The sequence below is a fragment of the Bombus bifarius genome, unplaced genomic scaffold (genome assembly GCF_011952205.1).
Source record: "Bombus bifarius isolate JDL3187 unplaced genomic scaffold, Bbif_JDL3187 scf7180000007996, whole genome shotgun sequence".
Classification (NCBI taxonomy): domain Eukaryota; kingdom Metazoa; phylum Arthropoda; class Insecta; order Hymenoptera; family Apidae; genus Bombus; species Bombus bifarius.
Window position 1 is genome coordinate 162,129 of NW_022884376.1, and position 23,479 is coordinate 185,607.

Genomic DNA, 23,479 nt, shown 5'->3' on the forward strand with positions numbered 1-23,479 from the left:
AATGACGTTGGAACGCGTTAGATCTCGATAACGGAACGCGGATGTTTAGAACGTTCGCGTACAAAGCAAAGCAAAGCCGCCACGCAGATGCACGATTACACCCGCGACTAACTGTAACCGTGTTCGTACGTGAAAGAAACCAAGCCACTGGGCTTTAACACCGCCATCGTCATGCGTGCGAGTGGCCAGGACATTGCAAGTACGTTGACTGGTAGACGTTCGTATCGCGTAAGCCATTTTCCGAATATCGTGATTTCTTGATTTAGACAGACGCTTTAAAAGTGGAATGGTTCGACGTAAGGTGTAAGGTAACAAGCGTGAGCGTCGAGGAACGCGCGAGGAGCTGAATATTCCTAATATCACGATAACAGGAAAGAGAGGAAAGGAAAGATCGATTCGTGGCCGCTAATGGCGGCTAATGGCCGCCACGATCCAACATCGGAGCGTAAAAGTTAAAGCAGAGGAGGGATATATACGTACAGGTTTGTCCAAGTGGCGCGCGAATTTTTTCGTTTTCGCGATTACCTGACGTCGATTGCAGCTATTACAGGGGGCACGGTTGCACCGTAACAAAAGAAGGATGCCTGTATTTGGTAATCGGCGTCGACGCACGATCGATCTGAAAAACGTTTTGCCGCACCGGGCTTTGGGTAGGCGAGTAAGAACAGAGAACAGAAACTCGTTTTCAGTCCTCAAGGTCGTCGCTCGGTAAGGCTAGGCCGCGCACCAGCCTCCGGAATCCCGGGATTCCAACGGACCCTCGGAGGCTGCATCATATTGTTGCACGTGCAGTTGCACCTGCCTGCTCCGCTGATGCTCCGCCGATGTTCCGCCGGTGCTCCGCTCATGATCTCGCTGTGCATATCACCGACACGATTCCGCGTACGGAATCCCCTCGTCGGCCGTACCTTGCTACGCGAATTCGTTCTGCGAGCTCTGGCGATTCGTGCAACCGTGTTTACCTTTGCCGCTGAGATTCCAAGATTTTAGGGGTTCTAGGGATTCTAGGGGGAATCGGTAGCGAAAAAGGTAGCTAACACATGACACGAGCATTTCCTCCGTAGACCATAGACGCGATGTGTCGTTGTTTCTTGTGTGTTTATTACGTATGTCATACATATTTTTAATCTGTCGCTTCGACCTTTTTGTAAAATCACGTAGAGCGGTAAAACGCCTTTTTACCGTCCCTGTGTATTCGAATACTTTCTCCGATCCTTCGACGATCTTACCCCGTGGCATCGTGCCATGCCATACGCACCTCGCCAATCGACGTCACGAGGCAAGTTAGCAAGTTATCAAAGTCGCGAAGCCGTCGGTCGATCGCGTGTCGATGGATACTGGAACTTACCGGTCTTCCCGTAGGTGCATTGACAGTAAAAGCTGCCAACACGATCGATGCAGGTAGCCCCGTTGAAGCAGGCAGCACCTGCGCAATCGTCGATGTTGACGCTGCAGTCAGGCCCGGTCCAGCCATTCACGCATATGCACGAGTAGCTACCGGGTGAATTGGTACACGTGGCACCGTTGTGGCACAACGAAGGCCGAACCGAGCACTCGTCCACGTCCAATTCGCACTGCGTGCCTGTGTACGACGGAGGACATAGGCACGAGTACTCATTTATCCTGTCCATGCAGGTTGCACCGTTTTGGCACAAATTTCCAGGACAGTCGTCGATATTCTCCTCGCACTGATCTCCGCGGAAACCTGAAACATTCCAGAGAAAAGATCATGTTGAAAGCTTGCTGGTAGAGCGAACGATTCTCGAGAGCATCTCTCAAACGCGTTTACCAAGTAGTTTTGATCGATATCGATTTTCGTTATCTTTCGATACGAATGATTTATAGTAGGTAATTTGATTATTGGATGTGTTAAAGGTGCGTGTTACAGGTAAATATAACTTTCAAAGTTTATAAATACGATCGGCTATCGACTTTTAATCGTTGTATCTGCACATTTTCCAGTCTCGACCGTTAACTAGAGCAACGTTAACTAGAGTAACTTTAATTTTCAAAATCTAAGTTTGTTCCTTTCCTTCGGTCAAATCTATCGATCTCCAAGGTCGACGAAATTTCGTCCAGCCGATTTCTATCGCCACAAAACGCATTGCTTTGCCGTTGCTGCGTATCGTGCGATTTACAGACGATTCTGCATGAGGGAAGGCAGGGTGTTCGGCGTTGGATAAAAACGGACAAACAAAGGATCATCGAGATATGGCGGATCCGCGTTCGAAATAAATTCCCCCAACCTGAGACTAACCGGACAAATTCTGTCGACGATCGCGATGGTCGTAAAGAGGAGAACTCGTTGTATCCGCTGTTCTCGTGCAAGGAAAAAAGGAATTTTTATGTCAAAGTAGAGCCACGGCTACGCGGTCGAGGCTTTTATCGTTCCAGGAATTACGGTGGCCTGGAAGAACGAAGGGCAGGTAAGACCGAAGAAGAAACGATCGGTCGGCCCAACACCCAAGATAGAGCGATATAGCTCGATAACCGTGAAATTGATAGTTGTCTGTGTCGATCGATTTTTCTACTACGAAGTTGCACGGTTTCAACGAACAAAACGATGAACGCACGATGATGAACGGTGTTCGCGTCCACGCGGAACAAGGACCCAGCCGACTGTTTAACGAAGGGAATATTCAGAGACAGTTGGTAAAAATGGCGGTAAGAAGAAGTTACGTTGTTTAATTCTAACGAAAATCAGCGTGAATCAGCTTGAAAGACAAAAACGAAGGCACGAGGAAGAAGGGAACGGCTCTGGCGGAAGATCGACAGGATCGATGTAGCAGCGTGATGATCGATTATTGGCGCGATGCCGAAGCAAAAGCATTCTTTATGCGGCTTCGTCTAGGGTCTACGCGATCAAGACGAGTACATCGTTTAGAACTTAAAGGCTGTGGTTAATAGATCGGAGGGGATTTTGCATCGCTTTGCGATCAGGCTGATCGTCGACGAATAGTATCTACATAGTATGTATGTATGTATGTAATCGGTTAAAACTAAACTCGCTTTTCAAACTAACGGTGCCGTAACGTAATGTTTCCTGGCTTGATTTTCTTGAAACGCAAAGTTTCGAATGTTAACAACGATGGGCATTTTTAACGGGAAAGGACGAAAGGATCGAAAGTGGCTATAGAGCGTAGATGATGTTTAGAGGTATTGGTCCGAGGAGGTTCGAAGGTGGAGAAAAATGGTCTCTGTCTCGCACGCAACGTTATACGCGAAGAAGCGGATAAAAACGCATCCACTTTCCTACCGTGGTGGTATTTTACTATCGGTATCGGTGGAGTCGGTCAACGATGCAAATCCACTCGTGAATCGCGTGTTTATCAACTGTAATGGTGGGTATAATTTATTCTCGATAGAGCGGTTAACTAAACTTCCTGTGCATCTGCACCGGTTTCAGAGTCATACATGCACACGTATGTTACGTATACGTACATACATACGTAAGTATCGGTCGATACGAGTTAAAGTTTCGTTCCGGAGTGAAAAAATTCCCAATCGATCCTATAAGTACGTACCGTTGTTGTACCTCCGAACAGGGGCGTAACATTAATATTAAAGCGATGCAAAAGTAAATCGGCCGTTTCGCCTGCACCATTATTCGGCCAGGGAACCCGACGCGACGATCTTCCACTAGGTTGCCGTTTTCCATTATACATACGTACTTGATGCATACGACGTACGTGTCACGGTCATCGACGATTCGAAGTAGACATTTTAGAATAGTTTAGAACCGATGTTTAGTCACGTATTTCGTAATTTCGTCGACGTTGTTTAAACAAAGTACGAAGCGAAAGAGGGGAGCCAAGGTCGGCGACATCCGTTTCAAAAAATTGCCAAACGCTTCTCTCTCGAAGATTCTCTCTCGCGGACTTGTAACCGGATGAGATATACGTAGAAGTACATAGGGTAAAAGGTTTGCGATGGCACAGGGTTCAAATTTCTGCACGCTTTGTATCGTTTAACGTAGGACAAAGGTAAATATCGCGACAGATTCTACGAGAAAATTTGGATTCCAATAAATACGACGATTCGTGCGACTCGCCGCATATCAGGCGAGTTTAGCAGACGCGTTTAGCCGAAAATCGTTGCCGCGAATCTACTTCTCCACGCAACAGATGGTTATACGCTGTACAGACAGGGGCTTCGGGTCTGAATTTCGATAGAGATTCGAAACTGGAATTTCAAGGAGGTTTCCCTTCTTGAGTTACCGGATTACAGGGGACTGGTCGGCCGGTTTACACGCTACCGTGAAACCTTTGCGTCGTAAAGTTCAGATTATAATACTTTCCAGTTCGTGCATTTACGCAGCCACAAATGGCACGTCGCGAATGACGCGTAACCGGAAACGTACGACTCGAGATACCGACTCGACATTCAACGTTTCCCCGTCTTCTTTCATCCGGCCTCGTTAGATCGATACTTTGCGAGATTTCTGCTTATCCGGACAGGAGAAAGGGGAATTTGATGGAACTGGATGGCAAGAAAGAAAAGCGAACGAAAGGTGAAGGAAAAAACTGTCGATATATTGGGTACGATGGTCGGTACGACGGTGAAAGAGGAGGCAAGAAGCGCGGAGACGAGAGACACGGAGGTATCGCCACGGTTCCGGGGCGAATCGATTGCCTTTGATATCGACACTGACGCGGACAAAAGAAGGATCATCGTGCTTGGAACTCACTAAAAAATCTACGTATTTGCCGGACCATTCGTTCCGCGTTCATAGCAGACGCGCGCGTCCTTTCATCCACTGCGACCGCTTTTCTTCCCTTCTCTTCCCTTTTTGCCAACCGTCTCTCGGAGGAACGCAGGGATGCGTCCTAAAAACTGTTTACCGTGATACACGACCATGCTACCGTACGCGTACGGTGTTTGAAAATAAGGTTGATTTTTTAATACCGTTATTACCAACTGTTTCGCGCGTATTTTCCTCCTTCATTGTTCTAGTTTAATATTTATTTCCACAGATACGGTTAAACGCGTCTTTTATTTCGAACTTGAAAGTAATTTCGGTATTTATAAAAGCGGAATATAACGAGTGATACTTTTAAAAGCAATACTTGGTAAACCAACGAATAAAACAATTTTGAAATTTTCTATTTATTTCATCCTACGTTGGAACGAACTTTCTTTTCTTCTTTTGTCTTACAATTTATTCGCATTAAGATTAAAATTAATTGAAAATCCAGGAAACGAGTAATACGTACGGCTGCGTTCCTTTAGCCTTCCTAGTTCCTTTAGAATACACGCAAATATCTCGATAATCGATAACATGGATCGGAACGTACGAAGAATCGAGGAACGGTCGGAACCCGAAGAAAGACGCACTTGTCACGTAATTTTTGGGTTGGTTGGTGAAAATAAAATATAGTTGAGTCGTAACACAACTATTTACTTGGTTTTAATCAACCTTTATTATGAATTCAGCAATCACAAGGTAACACGCACTGAATTAACATAAATCACAATTCACTCCAGCCACATTATGTCAAAGTTAGTTACAACGATACATTAAGTACGCGACTTATAAGAGTAGAGACCGACATAGATATGTTGACTATTCTAAGGATACAGAATAAGTGAATCGTCTTACTGACGATACTGTGTCTGAGGAAAGCTAGGGGTGGGGGTATCTAAGGACAAGGGACGGAATTTACGTCAGGAAATACTCGCTTGGTCCGAACGACCTTAACTATAAAAATGCCAAGGCCCCTGGTAGGCACTTAAGACTATTGAGGGTGCGCGCCAGGGATATGCAGGTATCTGGGTGCCATCCTGTCCGTGGTGTATGGCCTGGTCTCTGATATGAATTGACGTTACACACTCGTCGCTCACACGCTGGTAACGGATATCATCCTAGGCCAGAAGTATCCGTATAAATACCGATCGCACTCTTCGCGAGGTCGCGAGCGCCCAAAGAGGGGATATATCCCCGCTAACAACGAGAGCTTATTTCCATAAGGTAGAAGCCTCTTGTTCCCGGAATTCTGCCAAATCCTCGTGGCGAGTTCTATCTGGTTCTCCTGGTGAGCGTATAATGGCGAGGTGGTCCGAAGCACGCGGGCTGCCAGTAGAAAAACGAGCGGACGTGGTGTGACGATGATTCGCGAAAGTAGAAGAAACAAGGGTGGTACTGCTCGAGAAGATTACGCGCGTGGGTGCGTGTTACGAAGGGAGGGAACAACGTTCTCTACCGCTTATAAATCAAGCTGCGACGAAGGCCTATAATCGCCATCGTCCACGAGCTTCGACCTTTAGGTTGCACGCGGTGCGGACCCTATTCGACCAAGGATACGCGTATCCGTTACTTCGTTACAGATGCATTACCCTCTTCTAGTTTGCTTCGTCTGCTCTCTTTCGGCGGCTAGAACGACGCTCCAATAGCTTTTGCGATATTATTATTCGCCCCTTTCCCTCCGTACTGTTTTTCGTCGTTCGTTTTCGTCTTTGTTTCGATACGTCCGAAAAAAATCGCTGTTTGGCGTCTGATGGCGCAATTACGAGAAACGATCGCGTCGGAGAATATTCGAGGACGCTTCGAGAACAATCTGGTTAGGATGGCAAGGTCGAAGACTTTCGACGGGAATTTCGAGAATCCTGTAAAGCGCTGACGATTAGTCAGTCCGCAGGTTCGACCAACTGCTCGGAATGATTTCATTCACTGGCGGTCGCTACACGACAGGCTCACCCCGGTGAACAGCGAAGGAGAAAGAAGAAGAAGAAGAAGAAGAAGAAGGAGGAGGAGAAAAGGATCGCCCTTTCTCCGCTCGTCCGACGGATCCTTCTAAATTCTAAATGTTTCGAAGGAATCCAGGCATTTCGACTCGCTTCCTGAACGCGTCTCTTCCTCTTCGAACCACGGAGAAGCGACTCGTCGGGCGATAGATTCTCGCGTGAAAAGAGGAAAACAAAAAAAAAAAACAAAAAAACGCTGGAAACCCTTTGACCCCGTGTCTCTGCATTGTCGTGGCTTCGTTACCACGAACGTATCGTTTTATTTCCCTCCGCTAGGAAGGGAACTAGGAAGCGTCCTTCCGATTCGTAACATAACGCCACTGTTTCGTTACCAAGCGATTTCGCGTCTCGAGTTTCTCTCGCTGGAATCGCTTTTTCCAAATCGCCGGTGTTTCCACCGTATTCTCCTTCGCTTGGATCGTTTTCTAACGAACAACTATGCGCGTATCGAACCTACCGACTATCGACACCGTGTGTTTCTCTTCTTTTCACCTTTCTCCGATCATCTTGTCACAGCATTAAGATAATCCTGTCTCTGTCTGTCCGAACTCTCGTTCTCTCGTTCTCTCGTTCTCGAGAGGAAGGGAAGGAGGGAGAGATGGGGGGAGGGAGGGAGAGAGAGAGAGAGAGAGAGGCAGGGAGGGAGGGAGACTCGAACGGGGCAATACAGTGCCGTCAGTGCCTCTCAGCCGGGCAAAGGTGTGGCAACGTCGCGAGAGCGGGTGTGCGGCCACAAGATTCATGGTGGGGACTGTGGGAAAATTCTCATGCCGCCGACTGTGCCAGTACCAGTGGTACTCATCCAACGACGGATTAAACAGCCAGAAACCTTACTCGACTTCCTGCTTTCACGCTCCAAGAGCGTTTCACCGTGCACGCAAAAAAGGTATCATTAGGGGCGTCACGAGAAAATCTTGCGATCCGATAGAGAGTTATCTTTGCGGGAAACGCACGGCGTTCCAGTAAAAATGGACAATTCGATGGCAGTCAGATAGCAACGAAATGCCGATAATATCGATAAAATAGTTGTAGGTAGGAAGCAAAACGAGAAATATAAACGGAACCGTGTGTAACTAACTCTCTTAAGAGATTACCTATGGCATAGGAACTTGGGAATATCGATTAGTGGAATCGTAGCGAACGAGTTACGCATCGTTCCTTCGTTTTCGTTATACCGCCGACGTAAGAGGGTAACGGCACTTTCGCGATACTACCGCTGCTGACAATCTACTAACCAACGAAAAATTCATTTATCCGTGTACTTCCATGATGACGACGACTCGAGCATCCTTATTTGCGACTAAATCGAGTTAACCGAGAAACAGTTTGCGATAATCTCGCTTATGCCAAGTACGATTACGATTGCAGTGAATCGTAGATGAATTGGAAGAAACGAAATTTTTGCTACTCGTTCGCGTAGGAAAGACGATTGCGCGAACAGAGGAGACGGTATAGAGGGGAGAGTTTCCCCGCAACGAAAAAGAAACGCAAGACGCGGAAGTGACGCGTCTCGTTTCACCATATGGCGTCCTTGCCCTGGAATTTCGGAAGCGGCGGTTAGACGGGATTCGGTTGAGAAGCACTGGATCCCATCGGGGCCCACGATGCGAAGAGGAAGGCTAACAGCGGCCCGTGCCTCCCCACCAAAAAGCACGGCTGGCACCGGGTAGCCACGAGCACGCCACGGGGGTGCCCGTGGAAAAATTATTTCTCCGTCCTTACGAACGTTGTAATTATTCCGGCCACGTGGTTGCGCCATGGCGAATCGCGGATACACCTGTCGCCAACATTAGTCGCCATCGTATAAACGATTCACCCTCTTGCTTTGTGATTTAATTCGTGACGTAGTAATTCGCGTCTGCCACGACTTAAAAAAAACCTTGCTCGTACGATACGAGTATAATGAACCAGAAGAGGGCAGTCGTTCAATTTTTGGAAAATATATTTAGGGAATACAGTTACCAAAGATAGAAACCAGTTGCAGGTAAACAGGGGTGCGGCTTATTAGCAGATTAGCGCGACTGTGCAAACCGACATCGTCCACGTCGATACACGCGGCGCGCATTCGTGTCCCTGTAAGGGGAGTAATTATTGCAACGCGATTCGCTTCTCGTTAGGTCTCCGATTAACGAACCGAGACGCGCGCGCGAGTGAGAGAGAAGCCTTCGAGTTGCTTTACAGGCTCGTTACAATTCCCAGACAGTCCGAAAGAGGGTAACGATTAGAAAGAGCCCTTAGTGACTCGTACGCCATCGTAACGATTCCCAGCCCGGCTGAGTGCATCGTTCCATGCCGTTAAGACAATCGTGCGCTCTTTCTCTCCGGACCTCGATTCTCTCGACTCGTAAACGCGAACAACTCTGTCATCCGCTACACTTACGGAAGCAATTTCTAATGCGACTCGAAATTATCCGAATATTTTGCTTCGCGAACGCTCGAAACGAGTTGGAAAGCATCGAGAAGGCCGGATAGATGGGACAGATCGGTCGTGAATGCGAAACGAATAATTGGCAAGGGACAGAATCGAATGGCAGAGAATAAATAGAGCAGTACCGCTAGGACGAAGCGGAACGTTGTCTGGTTGTACGGGCGCAAGTTCTCTTGTACGCGAGCGATCTATCTCGGATAGAAGTGACGCGGACCTTAATACGTACAACTTCGTTTCTTCGCCGTTCTCGCCTTTTTTTCCCTTTTCTCGTGCGCCCCATCATCCTGCCGCTCTTTGTCCATTTTCTGGGACCGTAAAAGGCGCACGTACCTACTCGAGAAAGGACCAACCGATAAGCGTAATTTGAATGGGTAATGGCTTCACCAAGAGGAGGGTCCCCGGTTAATGACGGGTCCAACGGAAGGGGAAGAGGCGGTCGAAGAAAGGAAAGGAAAGGAAAGGAAAGGAAAGGAAAGGAGAAGAGAGAAAGAACGAAAGAAGGTAGAGAAAGAGAGGAAAAGATCCGGGCGCCGAGATGGTGCGCGCCCCGAGCCTTAATGCACTCTCTTCTCAGTCTCGATCGCGATTGGGGGACGTTTTGGTTTTCGGGTACGGGGCACGAAACCGCGAGATACCCGGCTCGAAAGCAGCCCTCTATCGTTATTAAACCGGATTCATTTTTCCGTCTGGATCATCGCTCGCGAGCAGGGTCCACCGAGAAACCCATTACCCTACGTGTCGAATGCGGATCGGCAATTTCCTCCTCTGCGGAGATTGCGCTGTCTGTCGCCTCGCCGCCTTTTTAATATCTTCGTTAAGTAAGAAGCCTCGAACAAGGCAGGAACGGTAGGTGGTATCGCAAAGGGACACTGGTAATTCGGATTTCGCCACTCTCACGGGCAGTTACCTTTCGAATGCTTGGTTTTCAACGCTACCGAAGTCGAGCGAATTCGAGGATATTCGCGGGAATGGATATCCCCGCGGAGGACCAACGGTCTCGACACCAATCAGGAATGCTCCGCGTTCTCGTTCCTCCTTCGATGGACCAACCGCTGTCGTCCGTTCCCGAATAGACTGTCTGCAAGTGTCTCTGCCGTTCGCATTTGAGAGTTTCGATGCGAGCGAGATCGGACGATGAAAGATCACGTCTGTTCGATCGAGGTTTAGTCAGTGACGCGCTGCGCAGTATCTCGGTAAGTCAGTGACATGGAAAAACGACTCGCAGCTACGTAGAAACGCGCGAGATAGCGAGCCAAGGGCAAGGAAAACCGAATTCGATCGTCCCCGTGCCCCGCGAGGATGCGAAGCCTTACTTACTGGGCGGCTTGCGCAACAGGTGTCTGCCATTCAACAGGCGGTGGTACGCCGCGCCTGCTCGACTGCCGTCGCGTCGGCTCGAATCACAGTCGCCGATAGAAAGTCGTTGTCGTAGCAGGTATATAGCTCGATGATCGATGGTAATCGCTGGACGTTTCGATTACCGCTCTACGTTCTATCGTTCCAAATAAATAAAAAGGTGCAACTTCGCTAACACGATCGAAAAGTAGAAAAATCGTCCGCTCGAGGAGGGATTGGGTGAAAGTGGATGCCACAACGACGCGTAAATTCTTCCACTTGTTGCTTTAGCGCAACAGGTGAGAGACGGTCGACAGGTTATTTCCTGTGACGATCGTCTCGCTATCAATGCCTTGGCATTGCGCACCGCGAAAATTTACGACAGTTTCGGCGTTTCAATTTCCCATCGATACGTTGTCGAGCGAAAGAACGAGTTAGGTGGAAAGCCGATTGTACGTAAATGAACATGTACGATCGATGTAACTATAAACGAAATAAACAAATTCTAAAGAACGAACGATACGTAGATATATAAATATGTTTTTAAAGTCGGGTGGGTCCTTCTCTCTTGTTCACTGTGAGCGATACGTAGGAGGAAAGCAGGCCCGTATGCGCGCTCGCGTGGATTGTTTACCCGTGAGCGAACGTACGCACACACGTGCACATGTTACGAGTATACAGGTACCTTGGCACTCGAACAATGGGACCGTCGTACGACTACCATTCTTTCGGGACAATCGGTGGAGCCCCTTTCTCGAAAGGCTGTGCCCCCACTCGATGCAACACGGGCCCCATACCGCTTAAAAGGACAATCGCCTTCTTATTTACGATTTGACCAGCTCCCCCTTTCTCCTTCTTCTTTCACCTTCTCGTCGGTGCTTCTTTCCTTCTTTCGCTCTTTCTCGCCGTCGCGTGGTCGGGCTCCGCGCGTTGGTTGGCGTAGATCGGACGACCAAGCACCCGTGTGCTCGAAAAGAATCCTTCCTTCGACCGAAAATCGACGAAAATCTAGAGGTCTAGACGGAAATCGTTCGTCGTTTCGACAAAGATTCTTCGATCGATCTTTAAACGATTTGTGTCCGGTCGGGAGTCGATTTTCCTCGAAATTAATTACGAGGATCGTGCCGTTCGTTGGCGACCGAAGAGCGTTCTAGCCTAGGTTTCTCTAATATTTAGATCGAGCAATGCGATTAAATGCAACCGACTTGCGCATTTTCCTAAATAAATCCTATAAAATAATCGTTCAAAATGAGCGATTTCGAGTTATCGCGTCGCCGTCTCTATCCGCTGTATGCGACTGTTTTACGTTTTGCGTACGCAATGGCAGACGATTATGCGGAGACGAAGCGCGAATAACTAAAAATTCAGTGCTTTTGGAAATTTAGTGGGTTTTTAAAGTTGTCTCGGTGGGAAATCGTTTTTACTTAAGAAATATTTATTCTGTCACCTTTTCCTCGATACAATTATGCAAAAAGCTGGAACTAATCAGACACGAAATTTGCCAGGCATTCGTAACTCGTGATTAAAAGATGTACGATCAATCGATCGACGCTGGCCATTGCGAATCGGTAAAGCTACACGTTGCAACGACTCGCGAGGGAAGAAGAGCGAACGTGGAACGTGGAACGTGGAACGTGGAAAGTGGAAAACGAAGACGGAATAAGATTGGAGCGACGAGGGCGGAGGCGAACGAACGAGCCTCGGGACCAAAAGCGAGAGAAGAGAGCATGGTATCACGGTTGCTTTATCTTAGCGTCGAGGCGACTGCAAAGAAGTTGAAGTGCACTCTCGGCGCGCATGGACACCGAGCGGCCATTGTGTATAGAAGCGAGCCACCTTCGTGCACGCACCTACCTCTTCTTCTGCCACCCTTCGTTCTCTTCTGCTTCCTCTTCTCCTCCTCTTGCTAGGTTAACCATCGACTCTCGAGAGGTTTATGGAGAGTCAGCGAGGAAGAGCGAGACGGAGTCGAAACCAGACGCGGACCACAAAGTGGTAAGGGAACAAGGAAAGGGAAAAAGAAGAAGAAAAAGAAGGAGAAGAAGAAGAAGGAGAAGAAGAAGAAGAATAGGAGGAGGATGGAAAGAGCTTTCCGAGTAAGGGGGCGTGGGTGCGCCCTTCGTGATTTACATATGCGTATTCTATACCTTATTTACCGCGTCGATCATCCTCCACTTTATCTCTTCGCGTGTGGGTCGTACTAAACTTAACTAAACCAAGACCGGATACCGAAGGTAGAGAAGAGAGAAAGAAAGGACGCCAGAAAGCGAAAGGAACGCGTTTCCTCGCCTATTAGCCCTGGAGCTGACAGCGAGACCGGTACCGTAAATATCGCACGTAGGCAGATAACCTTAACCTCTTAATTGCGTCGACTGGTTTTCTCGACGGGGCGACGTCGCGTCGGCCTCGCTGGTGACCGGGCCAATTGAAATTCGCAGGATTGGTATTCTTACGTGGTATCGATTAAATCGAAAGGTTACAAGATCAAAGTAAAACGGTAAATGGATGTCCGATCTTTCATCGAAAGAGACGTTAAGCGTATAGATATGTATTTTCGTATCGCGTACGAATCGCTGTGACAACGACGCGCTAAGATTATTCTTCCACCTTGGAAGATCGTTCGAAGCTGCGAGGCTGTTGTTTAAAGGCTGGAAAAGAAGAGAGACTCTGGGAGGACAGGTAAAAAATGATTGCGAGATAATTGACGACTGTCGGGCCTTTCTGAGACCGGACAGCTCCGAGATACGTCTACGCACCGACGCACGATCGTCTCGTGCTCGGCTAATTGTCGTAAACTGGTCGGGTCGAAGCAAGAGACAAAGAGTGTCGAAAATTACGGTCGTCTATCTTTTACCACGTCCGACGTACACGTCCGTACGATGACAGTACGACAAATTACCTTTGGCTGCAGATAATCAACTCCTAAGTCGAGTGGTCCTTAATTGAAACGGTGACTGACACGAGCGGTTATTAATAAGCGAACAAGGACAACGAGTAGGCATAGACGAACGCGTAAGAAAGCAATCGATTATGTACATAGAGAATCTCCGATGAAATCCTAGTTACAGGTCGTGTTCGTCCCATGAGAAATTCATGGAACCGAACAACCGATCGATAGTTTTCCAGTTTACGTCGTTCTCTCGGTTCCTCGTAATTTGAAACTTAAATTTCAAAATAACACGAACCGATAAATAAAGAAAGACTCGCGTGGTCGAGTTCTTTTGAAATTGCGAGCCGATCATTCGATTTTAACGCTTCGCGGTCCGTCTTTCTTTCATCGCAACAGCGATATTCGATCGTCGACTCGATTCTTGTCAAATTACTTTCAAAAACTGTATATATAATCGAACTATACTTTGATATCTCTCATGCTCTAATTTCCTGCGAATTTCCTTCAAATTCCTATGCAAGACGTAACGTTATTACGAATCGGGAATTCGAGAAAGACGCGATATCTAGTTAGATATTGGACGATAACTGGGAAATGAAAGAAATCGGACGACGTCGACGATCGTTCGATCGCTTTGCTGAATCGAAAGAACGTAGCTGCTGAGTCGAGGCGTTGCTTTTTCTACGCTCTAGAGTCTAGATTTCCTATTCGAAAGCGGGAAAGATTCCGGCAACGCGATACTACTACGAGGATGGAAGAGAGCAACGAGCGAGGCGAAACGATAGTTCTCTGTTTCGAGACGCGCGCAAGTAAATCATGGGAAGAGTATTCGTGAGAGCCACACGGGACGAAGCGGCGGCGCGGCGAGTCCGCGAGGACCAGGAGAGGAAAGGGGCCACGAAGGGTCCACGGTTCCCGTGGGCCGTGGATGATCGGCGGTGGAGAGAGATGAAGGAGAGGCAGAGAGGCAGAGAGGCAGAGCGAGAGGGACGTGAGCCAAGAAGAAACGAAGGGTTTCGGTTCGACGTATCAGCCCGAGGTGGTCACGAGTTCTGAACTCCGAGGCTGAGGGCCGCTAGTGGGTGGGACCGTCCACTTCGTGTCTGTACCTTCTTCTTCGTCCCCTTCCATCTACCTTTTCTGCCGTCGAGTCGGTTTCGTGCACCGAACGACAGCTCTGCCGTCGCAGCTCTCAGCAAATTCCATTTCCCTGGAAATTGCCATCCGATGGGATTTCGCGCAATACGGCTGCGATTGTACGGTACGCGAGAATCGAACGGGAACGATTTGGCAACGAACGAGAAATCCGATCTGCCGACAAAACCGAACCGAAGGGACTCGGCAACTCGACGGAACGGGAAAGAAGCGAGGTAGAAGAAGTACGAGTTCAAATTTTACAGGCTTATCGGTGACTCGGGCTTGGCCGAAAGCCCGATAATAGAAATGTTTGATCGAAGTGTCGAGAAATTGGCTGGCTCTGTATCGCGAGTGCATCCTGGATGGGAGGATCGATCGACTCGTCTGATTTTCTTCGAGTTGACGCGTGCAGCGTGCACCGTGTACATGCGCGGCGATGGTTACGCAGGACGCATAGAGAGGAGAGGAGAGGAGAGGCGAGCCGCAAGAGGTTGAGAAAGACGAGGCGCGACAGAGATAGCGGAGGAAGAAGAGGAGATGGTGATTCTGCTGCAACGCGTGGCGAGGCTTCGCTCTCGTTGGCCGGCCGCAACGTTTCTTTCTTCTTCTCACAGCGACGCCAACAAAACCCCCGTGACTTGCACAAGTTGCTCGGGGACGGAACAAAAAGCACTTTGTTCTAAGGTAAACCAACCTTAGCCCGTATGTGCGCGTTCCTTCGAGACTACAAGCTCTGACAAAGAAGACGAACGAGACGGGACCGGGCATAGGAGCGCGCCAACGTCGTCCCACCGCCGCCGTCGTCTTTCCACTAAACTAAGATACGGGAAAAAGCGTGTCGGATCGGCCGGAAATTGTCTACGTTGATTTTTCTTCGCTTCGCTCTTGCCGTCTCTCGCTTCTTTCCATCTTCCGTCTCCCTCCACCTGCCCTGTTCGATATGCACCGTCAAAGCGTGCAACGTATTTGCGCTAGGTAATTCGTTCGCGGTGAATCGTACACGAAGGAGCCGACAAAGGCGAAAAACCAGAATTGCCGGCTGCTGGTGTTCGCGTTACCGGATTTATTGAAATTATGATGACGGAGGCATTATTGTTTCGCCTAATGATCTTTCTTTTACGTCCCTCCCGTAATGATCGGCCGCGTGTGTCCGCGCGCCGATGCCTAACACGCGATGCGAATTTATCGAGCAACGCAACCTTCCTTCGATATGGCATGTTCGGGATTTTGCAAATGGTCGAGTGCGCAAAAACATAACGATTCACGTTCGGCTCGAGCGGATGAAATACGAGCTCTATTAATTTCAATGGGAGTCGAAGTTTAAACGCCGAACGACGAAGCTGGACGGTAATTTCAAGCAAAAAATCACTTCCTGATAAACTTTCCTACTCGGTTTCCAACTTCTCGTTCTATTTGTTCGACAGGGCGGCGAACGTAGAGACTGCGGCTCGTTCGTCGTGCCTGCCTCGCGCAACAAAAAAGAAAAAAAGAAAGAAAACGCGAAGGAAAAGCTATTTTCCAGACGGTTTGAATCTCGACAATGCCCGTTGCACGCGGAACGCGCCCAGTATATGCATACGTACTGTTAATACTGTTATACATATATGTTCGTGTAACGAGTAGTCGCACTTTCGGAGCTGGCGTGCAGGATTTACTGTGGGGAACCGGACCGGGACATTCGTGTATCCGATAACCCAATATCCGAGTGGCTCGTCGTCGTCTCTTTGCACCGTCTGCCGAGATGCGGAGACCCGAACCCGCATAAATTTGCATAGAACCGTCGCAACCCTTCGCGTACGTTCCCGTATCTTTGTGGAGCGCAACGAACACACGCGTACAGGCCAACGCGGCGAGACGGCTCATCGTGTTTCTCGTTTCTCGTTTTTCGTTTTTCGTTTCGAGGCACGTGGTCGGGGACTTGGTCCGCCCTTAATAAGGAGCGCGGACGACTCGAGGTAGGCGTGGATTTGTCTCGTTCCAATATCTAACTCGAAGGGCCCTACGGTCGCGTCTTTTTATCAAAAGTCACGGTACCTTTGATCCGACCACGAATTTTTTCGCGGTTGGTATGGTCGCGGTTGTCGAAACGTTAATTACGCGTGTCCGTCTGTCGCCTGTCGTTTCCTTCTTCTCGGCTTTGGACGGTAAGTAGCACATTTCTCTTACGCGGCGCCTATCTTAAAATTATTCGATCGATTCATGCCCCTCGATTAATTTAGAGTTTTATGGATCTCTGTACGAAATAGCATCGTCCGTAAGCGTATCGACTGTACGCGACATAGTTTCTTCCACGAGAATTCGTTTCTAGGAACCTCGATCGCGATAACTGACCATACGATAAATAACAAGTAGGCGAATAACGTATAATGCTCGATATAAAAGTGTTTAACGTCTGATGAAACGTTATACGACGATTCAGTGGGCGGAAGTTTGGACACGTTTCCTCCTCCTTTCGCATTCTCGCCTGTCAGTCGTGTACAAAGGTGTACCGTTACGTTATGCCGAAGATAAGAAGAGTCGATCAGCCCTATCGACCACGTGTCGTAATTTAAGTTGGCTTTAAAATCAGTACCATATATTTAAGAAAGTTCGCGTCCTGACCAACGTCGCTCCATTAATATTTGTTACGAACCGTCTTTTTTTCTTTTTTCGTAAGTTACCTACGTGAATTTGCTTTGAAATTTCTTAGCGATATCGTTGTGTCGAAGATATCGATCGTTGCGCCGACCAGGCACGCGACTCGTTCTTTCGAGTTTATTACGATAGAGACTCGAAGCAATTCTATCGATACGTGTTGCACAGAACTACGGCGAGCGTATTCCACGAAGACCGGCTTTCGATTTTTACTATTTTCGGACGATTCTAAAAATCGACCATCGAGCGCTCGCTGTAATCTGATCGATCAACGATCCGATCTAGAAATACCGATCGCAACGTTTATCGGTCCAAAATGACGTTTGTAAAAAAAAAAAAAAAAGAAAGTAGAAAGAAAGCGAGTGGTAAATTCGGAAGGAGCGTACGAAGGTACGCGACGTCAAAGGGGATAAATAGATAGCAGAGCGGTAAATTGCGCGCGTATAAATTGATAAGCCGATTGGAAATCTTGCGATACGATACCCTAGCTTCCCATTTGTCTCGCGATTGGTATTAGTAGCGCGTGGGTTCGTCGTGCGATTCGATCAACCGGTAAGTTTTGAAAGCGCTTAGAACCGCGGGAAAGTACGCGAACGTTATGCACGCGGTGACCCAATACGCAAAGAGACTTTGGAATCGCGCGTGAGAGGACGCGGAACATTGTATCCCGGTACGGAGACGGTGGAAAGAAGAGAGAGAGGAAAGCCAAAGAGAGCACGATCAGCGCGGATTGGCCGCCATTCCGCGAACTTGTAAACCAAACGACGGATCGCAAATGGAGAAACAGAAAGGACTGTGCGCCACGAGGAAGCCCATATACGCGGTAACCCTCGGTCAGCCGTTACCTCGTCTCGTCCCCCTTTCTTGCTCTCGCTCTCTTTATACGTATTCGCTTCCCCCGGGACGGTGGTACTACGAAAAAACGTACGGTAATTAAGGAAGATAGGAATCGCCTCTTAAATCGCTCTTAACCGCCGCGAGTCCACCTCCGCCGTGGGTAACCTCTGGCTGGATAACTACCTGCTTCTTCGCCCCTTTCTCTTTCCCCGTCCTCTTCTTCCCTCCTTCTGCTTCTTGCATCTTCGCCTCCGAGGTTACTCGAGCCACTGCTAGAGATATCTGCATCTCGCGAGTGCTTGCCCCTGTCCCCCATACGGCAAATAAATCAGATCGTCGCACGGAGCGTCGCCTGTGCCCTGTGCCGCTCTTATTTCTACTTTATGCTTTGCACGAGCAAAGAGAGGGTGAGAGAGAGAGAGAGAGAGAGAAAGAGGGCCGGCCCTGTTTGTACCTGGCCCTGTATGCACGGTAATGTACACAAGTCGCGCGTCTATACCCTATACTTTATGCTCTATACTCTATACTCTATATGCTTTATTCTCTATACCGTACTATAGCCTATACTCTATACTACTATAGGATGGCTACTCCGCCTCGTTCGCATCTCCTTCGATATGTGCGTGGGTTAGAAAGCACCGTTACCACACGACCGAGAAATTCCATCTGTCCCGAGGCGGCTCGAATCGAGTTGTACTCGACTGGGAAATTGGACGCTTTCTCGGTATGCCTGTGCACTGCTGCAGAGTCCGCGGAATCACCGGCTCTCGTCTCGTACGAGATGAGCTCGATTAAAATTAATAAGCGCCTTCTGCCAGCTGCGTCTGCATGCTGATCGACCGAGGCTAGGTGCTAACGAGGTTATTCTTCTCGCAGCTTCGTAAAGGTCTCCTCTCTGCGAGCGGTAGCCTCGACGACCCTCTTTTATTTACCATGGTCTTAACGGTTGTCGGGAGAGCCGGGACGGACATTAGTTGGAATTGGTTTGGGGAACCAAGCTCGACGGTGTTATTTGGAAAAGAAGGTAGGAAGAGGTTGCATGGGAGGAAGGTACGGTAGAAAAAATCGCAACTACGTGCGCGCCAAGATTCGAGCGGTTGATACAACCAAGTTTATAAAGACTACCTTCCAACTAAATTGCTGTTTCAGTTTTTCGGCCAATTCTTGATTATTTTATTTGTTTATTTATTTATTTATTTGTCGGTTATTTATCGATCGGTACTTGGGTTTCGGAAATACAGCTCGACTAGCTAAAACGTATTTCGTTTAAAGCGGATCTTTGCCCCCGAAACATGGTCGCGAACAACTAACCAGCGTTTCTCTTGTAAGCGGTAACCGTAGAATAAATAAATGCGCACTTATAAAATTAAAGATTCTTCGTTTCGTCGAAGATTTCGCGCTATACGATTCTAAACCGTTGGATTTGGAACAGCGACGCGTTCTTTTCCTCTAGCTACTGTAAAAGATTCGCGAAAGGAAACAGGTACGTGTATCTCTGTTGTACCATCGGAGATTTCAGCGGGCAGATGCGGTCTACCCTTTGACCAAGCTCGGCCGAAGCTTCGCCGAGAATGCGAACGCTCGGGTAGAAAGTCGATGGGAAGAGATCCGTCGCGGATACGATCGGCAGCTCGCAGGGGCGCGTGAAGCATGCCCGGAGGATGCGTATACGCGAGGTGATGCGTCAATTACGGGCAGCAAGAGGTTTCGGCTAGCGCGAGACCATCCGAGTCTGCGCCCAGAGAAACGTATTTCACGAGAGGCCGTTAACGAGATCGCTGTCGTCTCGGAACCACGGTTGCTCGTCGTCGTAGCCTTATTTTTATTTCTTCGCTAAATTTTTCGCAGAGAAAGGAGAGAGAAAGCGCGAGTGAAGAAGCAGCGAGGGAAGAAGCAACGAGAACGGGGAGCAGAGAGGCTGGAGAAGCTGGAATATTCCCCTATCTTGGGTTTCAGGGTCAGAATCGTGTTCCAATTAGATGCCACGACCAGACTGCGCATTTTTCACCTGTTCACCTCGCTTCGCCCTCTTCCACCGTGGCTATCGTCGTGTCGCGCAGCTCGCAACCCTCGATCCTTGCGAGGAACACCGGTGCGCTCCAACTTCTGGTCCCCAAGGTTCTAGCAGGGGCTGCATGGACCGTGCGGACTTATAAAACCAGATACGTTATATAATGCATCCTGCGGCAAATACGTGAGCATGCATTTTAGCGGTAGCCAGGGTCATTAGGAGCGTGCCTCGGAACCGTGCAGCTACGAGCTTGACCCTTGCAGCGTATCGAACAACCAAGACAAAAGGGCAGCTAATGTAATTAGCCCGACGATATTAATTTTTGCACGCTTATCGGCGCGATCGACCCGCGATCAGAATTAACGCTGGTCGTGACGAAACTAGTCCGTTATCTATCAACTCGAACGCTATCTTAAAGGAATATTCTACCGTGCATCTTTGAAAATCGATTTTCTTCTCTAATTATCAAAGTTATAGATGTTCGAAGGCTTTTTTTCTATTATTATAAATCATGTTGCCTGAAACGGCTTCCACGATATCAACAACGTTATTAAAAGTATCGAATTTTGGATAGATATTACCCGTACTCGACGAGATCCTAAATTTTCTATGACGATATTTTTTCTAATTGAAAAAGATTTTTTCTAATTATGCCGCACAGTGATAAATACGCTGAAAGTCCGTTCGCGCCTATTTTTATGCAGTTATATAGGAAAATTAGACATATATATGTCGGGTTATCATTAGAATTTAAGACGCGTAACGATTCTTCGTTTGAATTAGCCATCGTTTTACGAAACAGAGATAATATTTACGCGAATATACAAGATTTTACAAAATATTATGAATAATGAGCTTAATGAATGATAAGATTAGCAAACGATAAGTTTGACTAATGATTAGACTAATAAGTTTAACGTAATGAGATTAATGATTAATAAGTTTTACGAATAATGAATTTAATTAACGTTATTAACAATGTTCCTGGGTTCAAACGAATCCACGGTCAACGGGATAACTCTTTACTATGCGTAAAATAATTTTAAACACAAAAAAATACGATTGCTGAGACACTCGGTAAATTGCTCGATGTATCACTTTTCAAAGCGATCGCACGAATCAATATCCGATGAAAATCTTTTTCGCTATACGACTGCATTTGTTTGTTATATGCTCTCTGAAGGCATCGAGAAGTTGTCCAATCGTCGTTGCTAGGCAGTTTCTGTCTGGAGTTTGATTCCTAATACAACGTGTGTTCCATTATATCGACATCTCCAAAGTACAATTCTATGTGATTTCTAGGGAGAACGATACAACAGATCCACACCTTCGTCAGGTAAAACGTTTATCCCGTGACCGTGGCTACGTTCAGCGACCAGTAGTCACCTCGAACCCACTTTCGCTATCACAAATATCGAACAATTACAAATGACAACAATTGCTTAATTACAGCTATGATAAAATTCAGGCTAAAGCATTAGAAGACTTTCCCAAAATTGCAAAGGGAAGGCTCCGGTTTTCCTTTCATCTCCGACATATATAATAATGGTTAAAATATTACATTTTCTAATAAATTCTGACGTTGTCACTTTTTCTTTATGTACTTGCAGCGTTTCACCGGTTTTGAAAGACTGGGTATTTTTGAAAAAAAAGAAAGAAAAAGAAGCAAACTATATCAATTTGAAGCGATCGTGTGAGAATCCTCTCGCAAGTAGACGCAATCGACGATGCTTGTTCGTTAAACCGAGACTCCCTAACCTCTAACGATTTCGTTAATTAGTCGAGTCATAATTCTAACTTCACTTCCGTTCGTTCGTACGTCCGCAAAGTATATATTTCGCGGATTACTCGTTCCCACCGCCCTTTGCTTTCTCACACGTTGAAAGAACTTTTCATTCTTACCCCGCCTTTTTCCGTACGCCAATTCGGATGCGAATGTTTCGAGTTCTCCGTTTACGATAACGATGCGCGCGCTTCTGTTTACATACATACATACATATTAGAATAAAAGGTAATAAAAGAAAAAGCGGGTCAAGCGACTTTCCCATAGATGGCTCTTCCCGCTGATAATCACAGTTCGACGAGCGATTTCGCGAAACGCCTTTCAGAAATCGACGTACCAGCAAATAAAATCGCCGCGGATCGCGGCGTCGCGATTGTCTCGGCCCTATTTTTTCCTCGCCGGTAATTATCGCACGCAATTTTCACCGTTCGCGGTCCGCCAATTAGCGGCGGCATCGAACATTTTCTCATGAACGAACGTTGCCAGCCAATTACACGGGAAGCCTCTTCCCACATCTGTATTGCGATAGAGGCATCGTTCGCTCGTTCTCAAACTCGTTTACTCTTCACACGCGCAACCATTATTTTACTAATTAATCGAATATCGGCCAACTACGAACGAAAGCTACGGTGGTCCTTCGTGAAAGAAAGAAGATCGTAACGAAAGAGAGGAAGATCGGTGGTAGAGGATTCACGTGCCGCGTCTCTCCTCAAAATTCTTAGATGCTTCGCCAAGTCTAAAGACGAGACGACGTCCGATCTTTTACTTATCCATTTATTTATTCATTTATTTATCGTAACGTTCGCTTTTCTACGTAGGACGGTCCTCTGCTTACGTCGTATGTACTTATCGCTACCTCACTCACCGTACCAATCGCGTTAGAAGTTTGTTAAGGACCTCTTTGAAATTTGAATACCTATCTATGACATTTTCGCGAGGTAAATAAATCTCTAGAAACGAATGATTTATGTCCGTCACAAGGTCGCTGCTAATCACGCTGCTAATCACGCATCCGGACAATGAAATTGGAAAACTCGCAAAAAGCGGACATAACGCGTAGAAGGTACACGGTTACGCGAGCGATACAACTTGATAGAACGCGTGGACAAAGATGTAACACTGAAAACACTGTCCGTAACGAATGAAAAGCAGAAGAAAAATGGACTCGCGTTAACCGAGAAGAACAGGCCCGAGCGAGTCACAATGGAAAGCAGGAACGATAACAACGAATGAAGTAAGAAAAGACGAGCGACTCTATTCAACGAAAATCCTCTTTCTTCGTTCCATTCAACCGGCCTCTATGTATGTTCTTTATTTCGCGTCTCGGCCATGGTCTGGCTTAACGAATCGCCGCGCCGACCGTGACCATGACGCGATTAGACGCCAAGACTCTTCCAGGCGACAGGAAATCGCTCGTTGATGCCATCTAATCCGCGAATCGAGAGCGTTCGTCGATTGCGATCGACGATCTCTGAGAGCCTAATAAAGCTTGCAAAGATCGTTGGTCGTTGGAAAGAGAAGCGCAGAAACGAGGAAGGAAAGAGGAAGCAAAGGAAAGATAAAAAACGAATCGATATCGATATTATATCGTTGCATCGTCGAAGGTGTCTTACAATTCTTCTCGTAGGGGTTAAAAGAGAGCTGCCTGGGTAGGATGTCTTTGGACGCGGAGATGAAATTTAC

General features: G+C 47.5%; 1 protein-coding gene across 2 annotated transcripts in view; it reads right to left on the reverse strand.

Annotated features, from left to right (window-relative positions):
* LOC117205937 (neurogenic locus Notch protein) overlaps positions 1 to 23,479 on the reverse strand; it is a 182,838-nt gene that overhangs the window by 63,438 nt on the left and 95,921 nt on the right. For both annotated transcript variants that reach the window (XM_033444800.1, XM_033444801.1), the window contains one exon: positions 1,349 to 1,705. In XM_033444800.1, the coding sequence (XP_033300691.1) occupies positions 1,349 to 1,705 (357 nt within the window). The remainder of the gene's footprint in view (positions 1 to 1,348; positions 1,706 to 23,479) is intronic.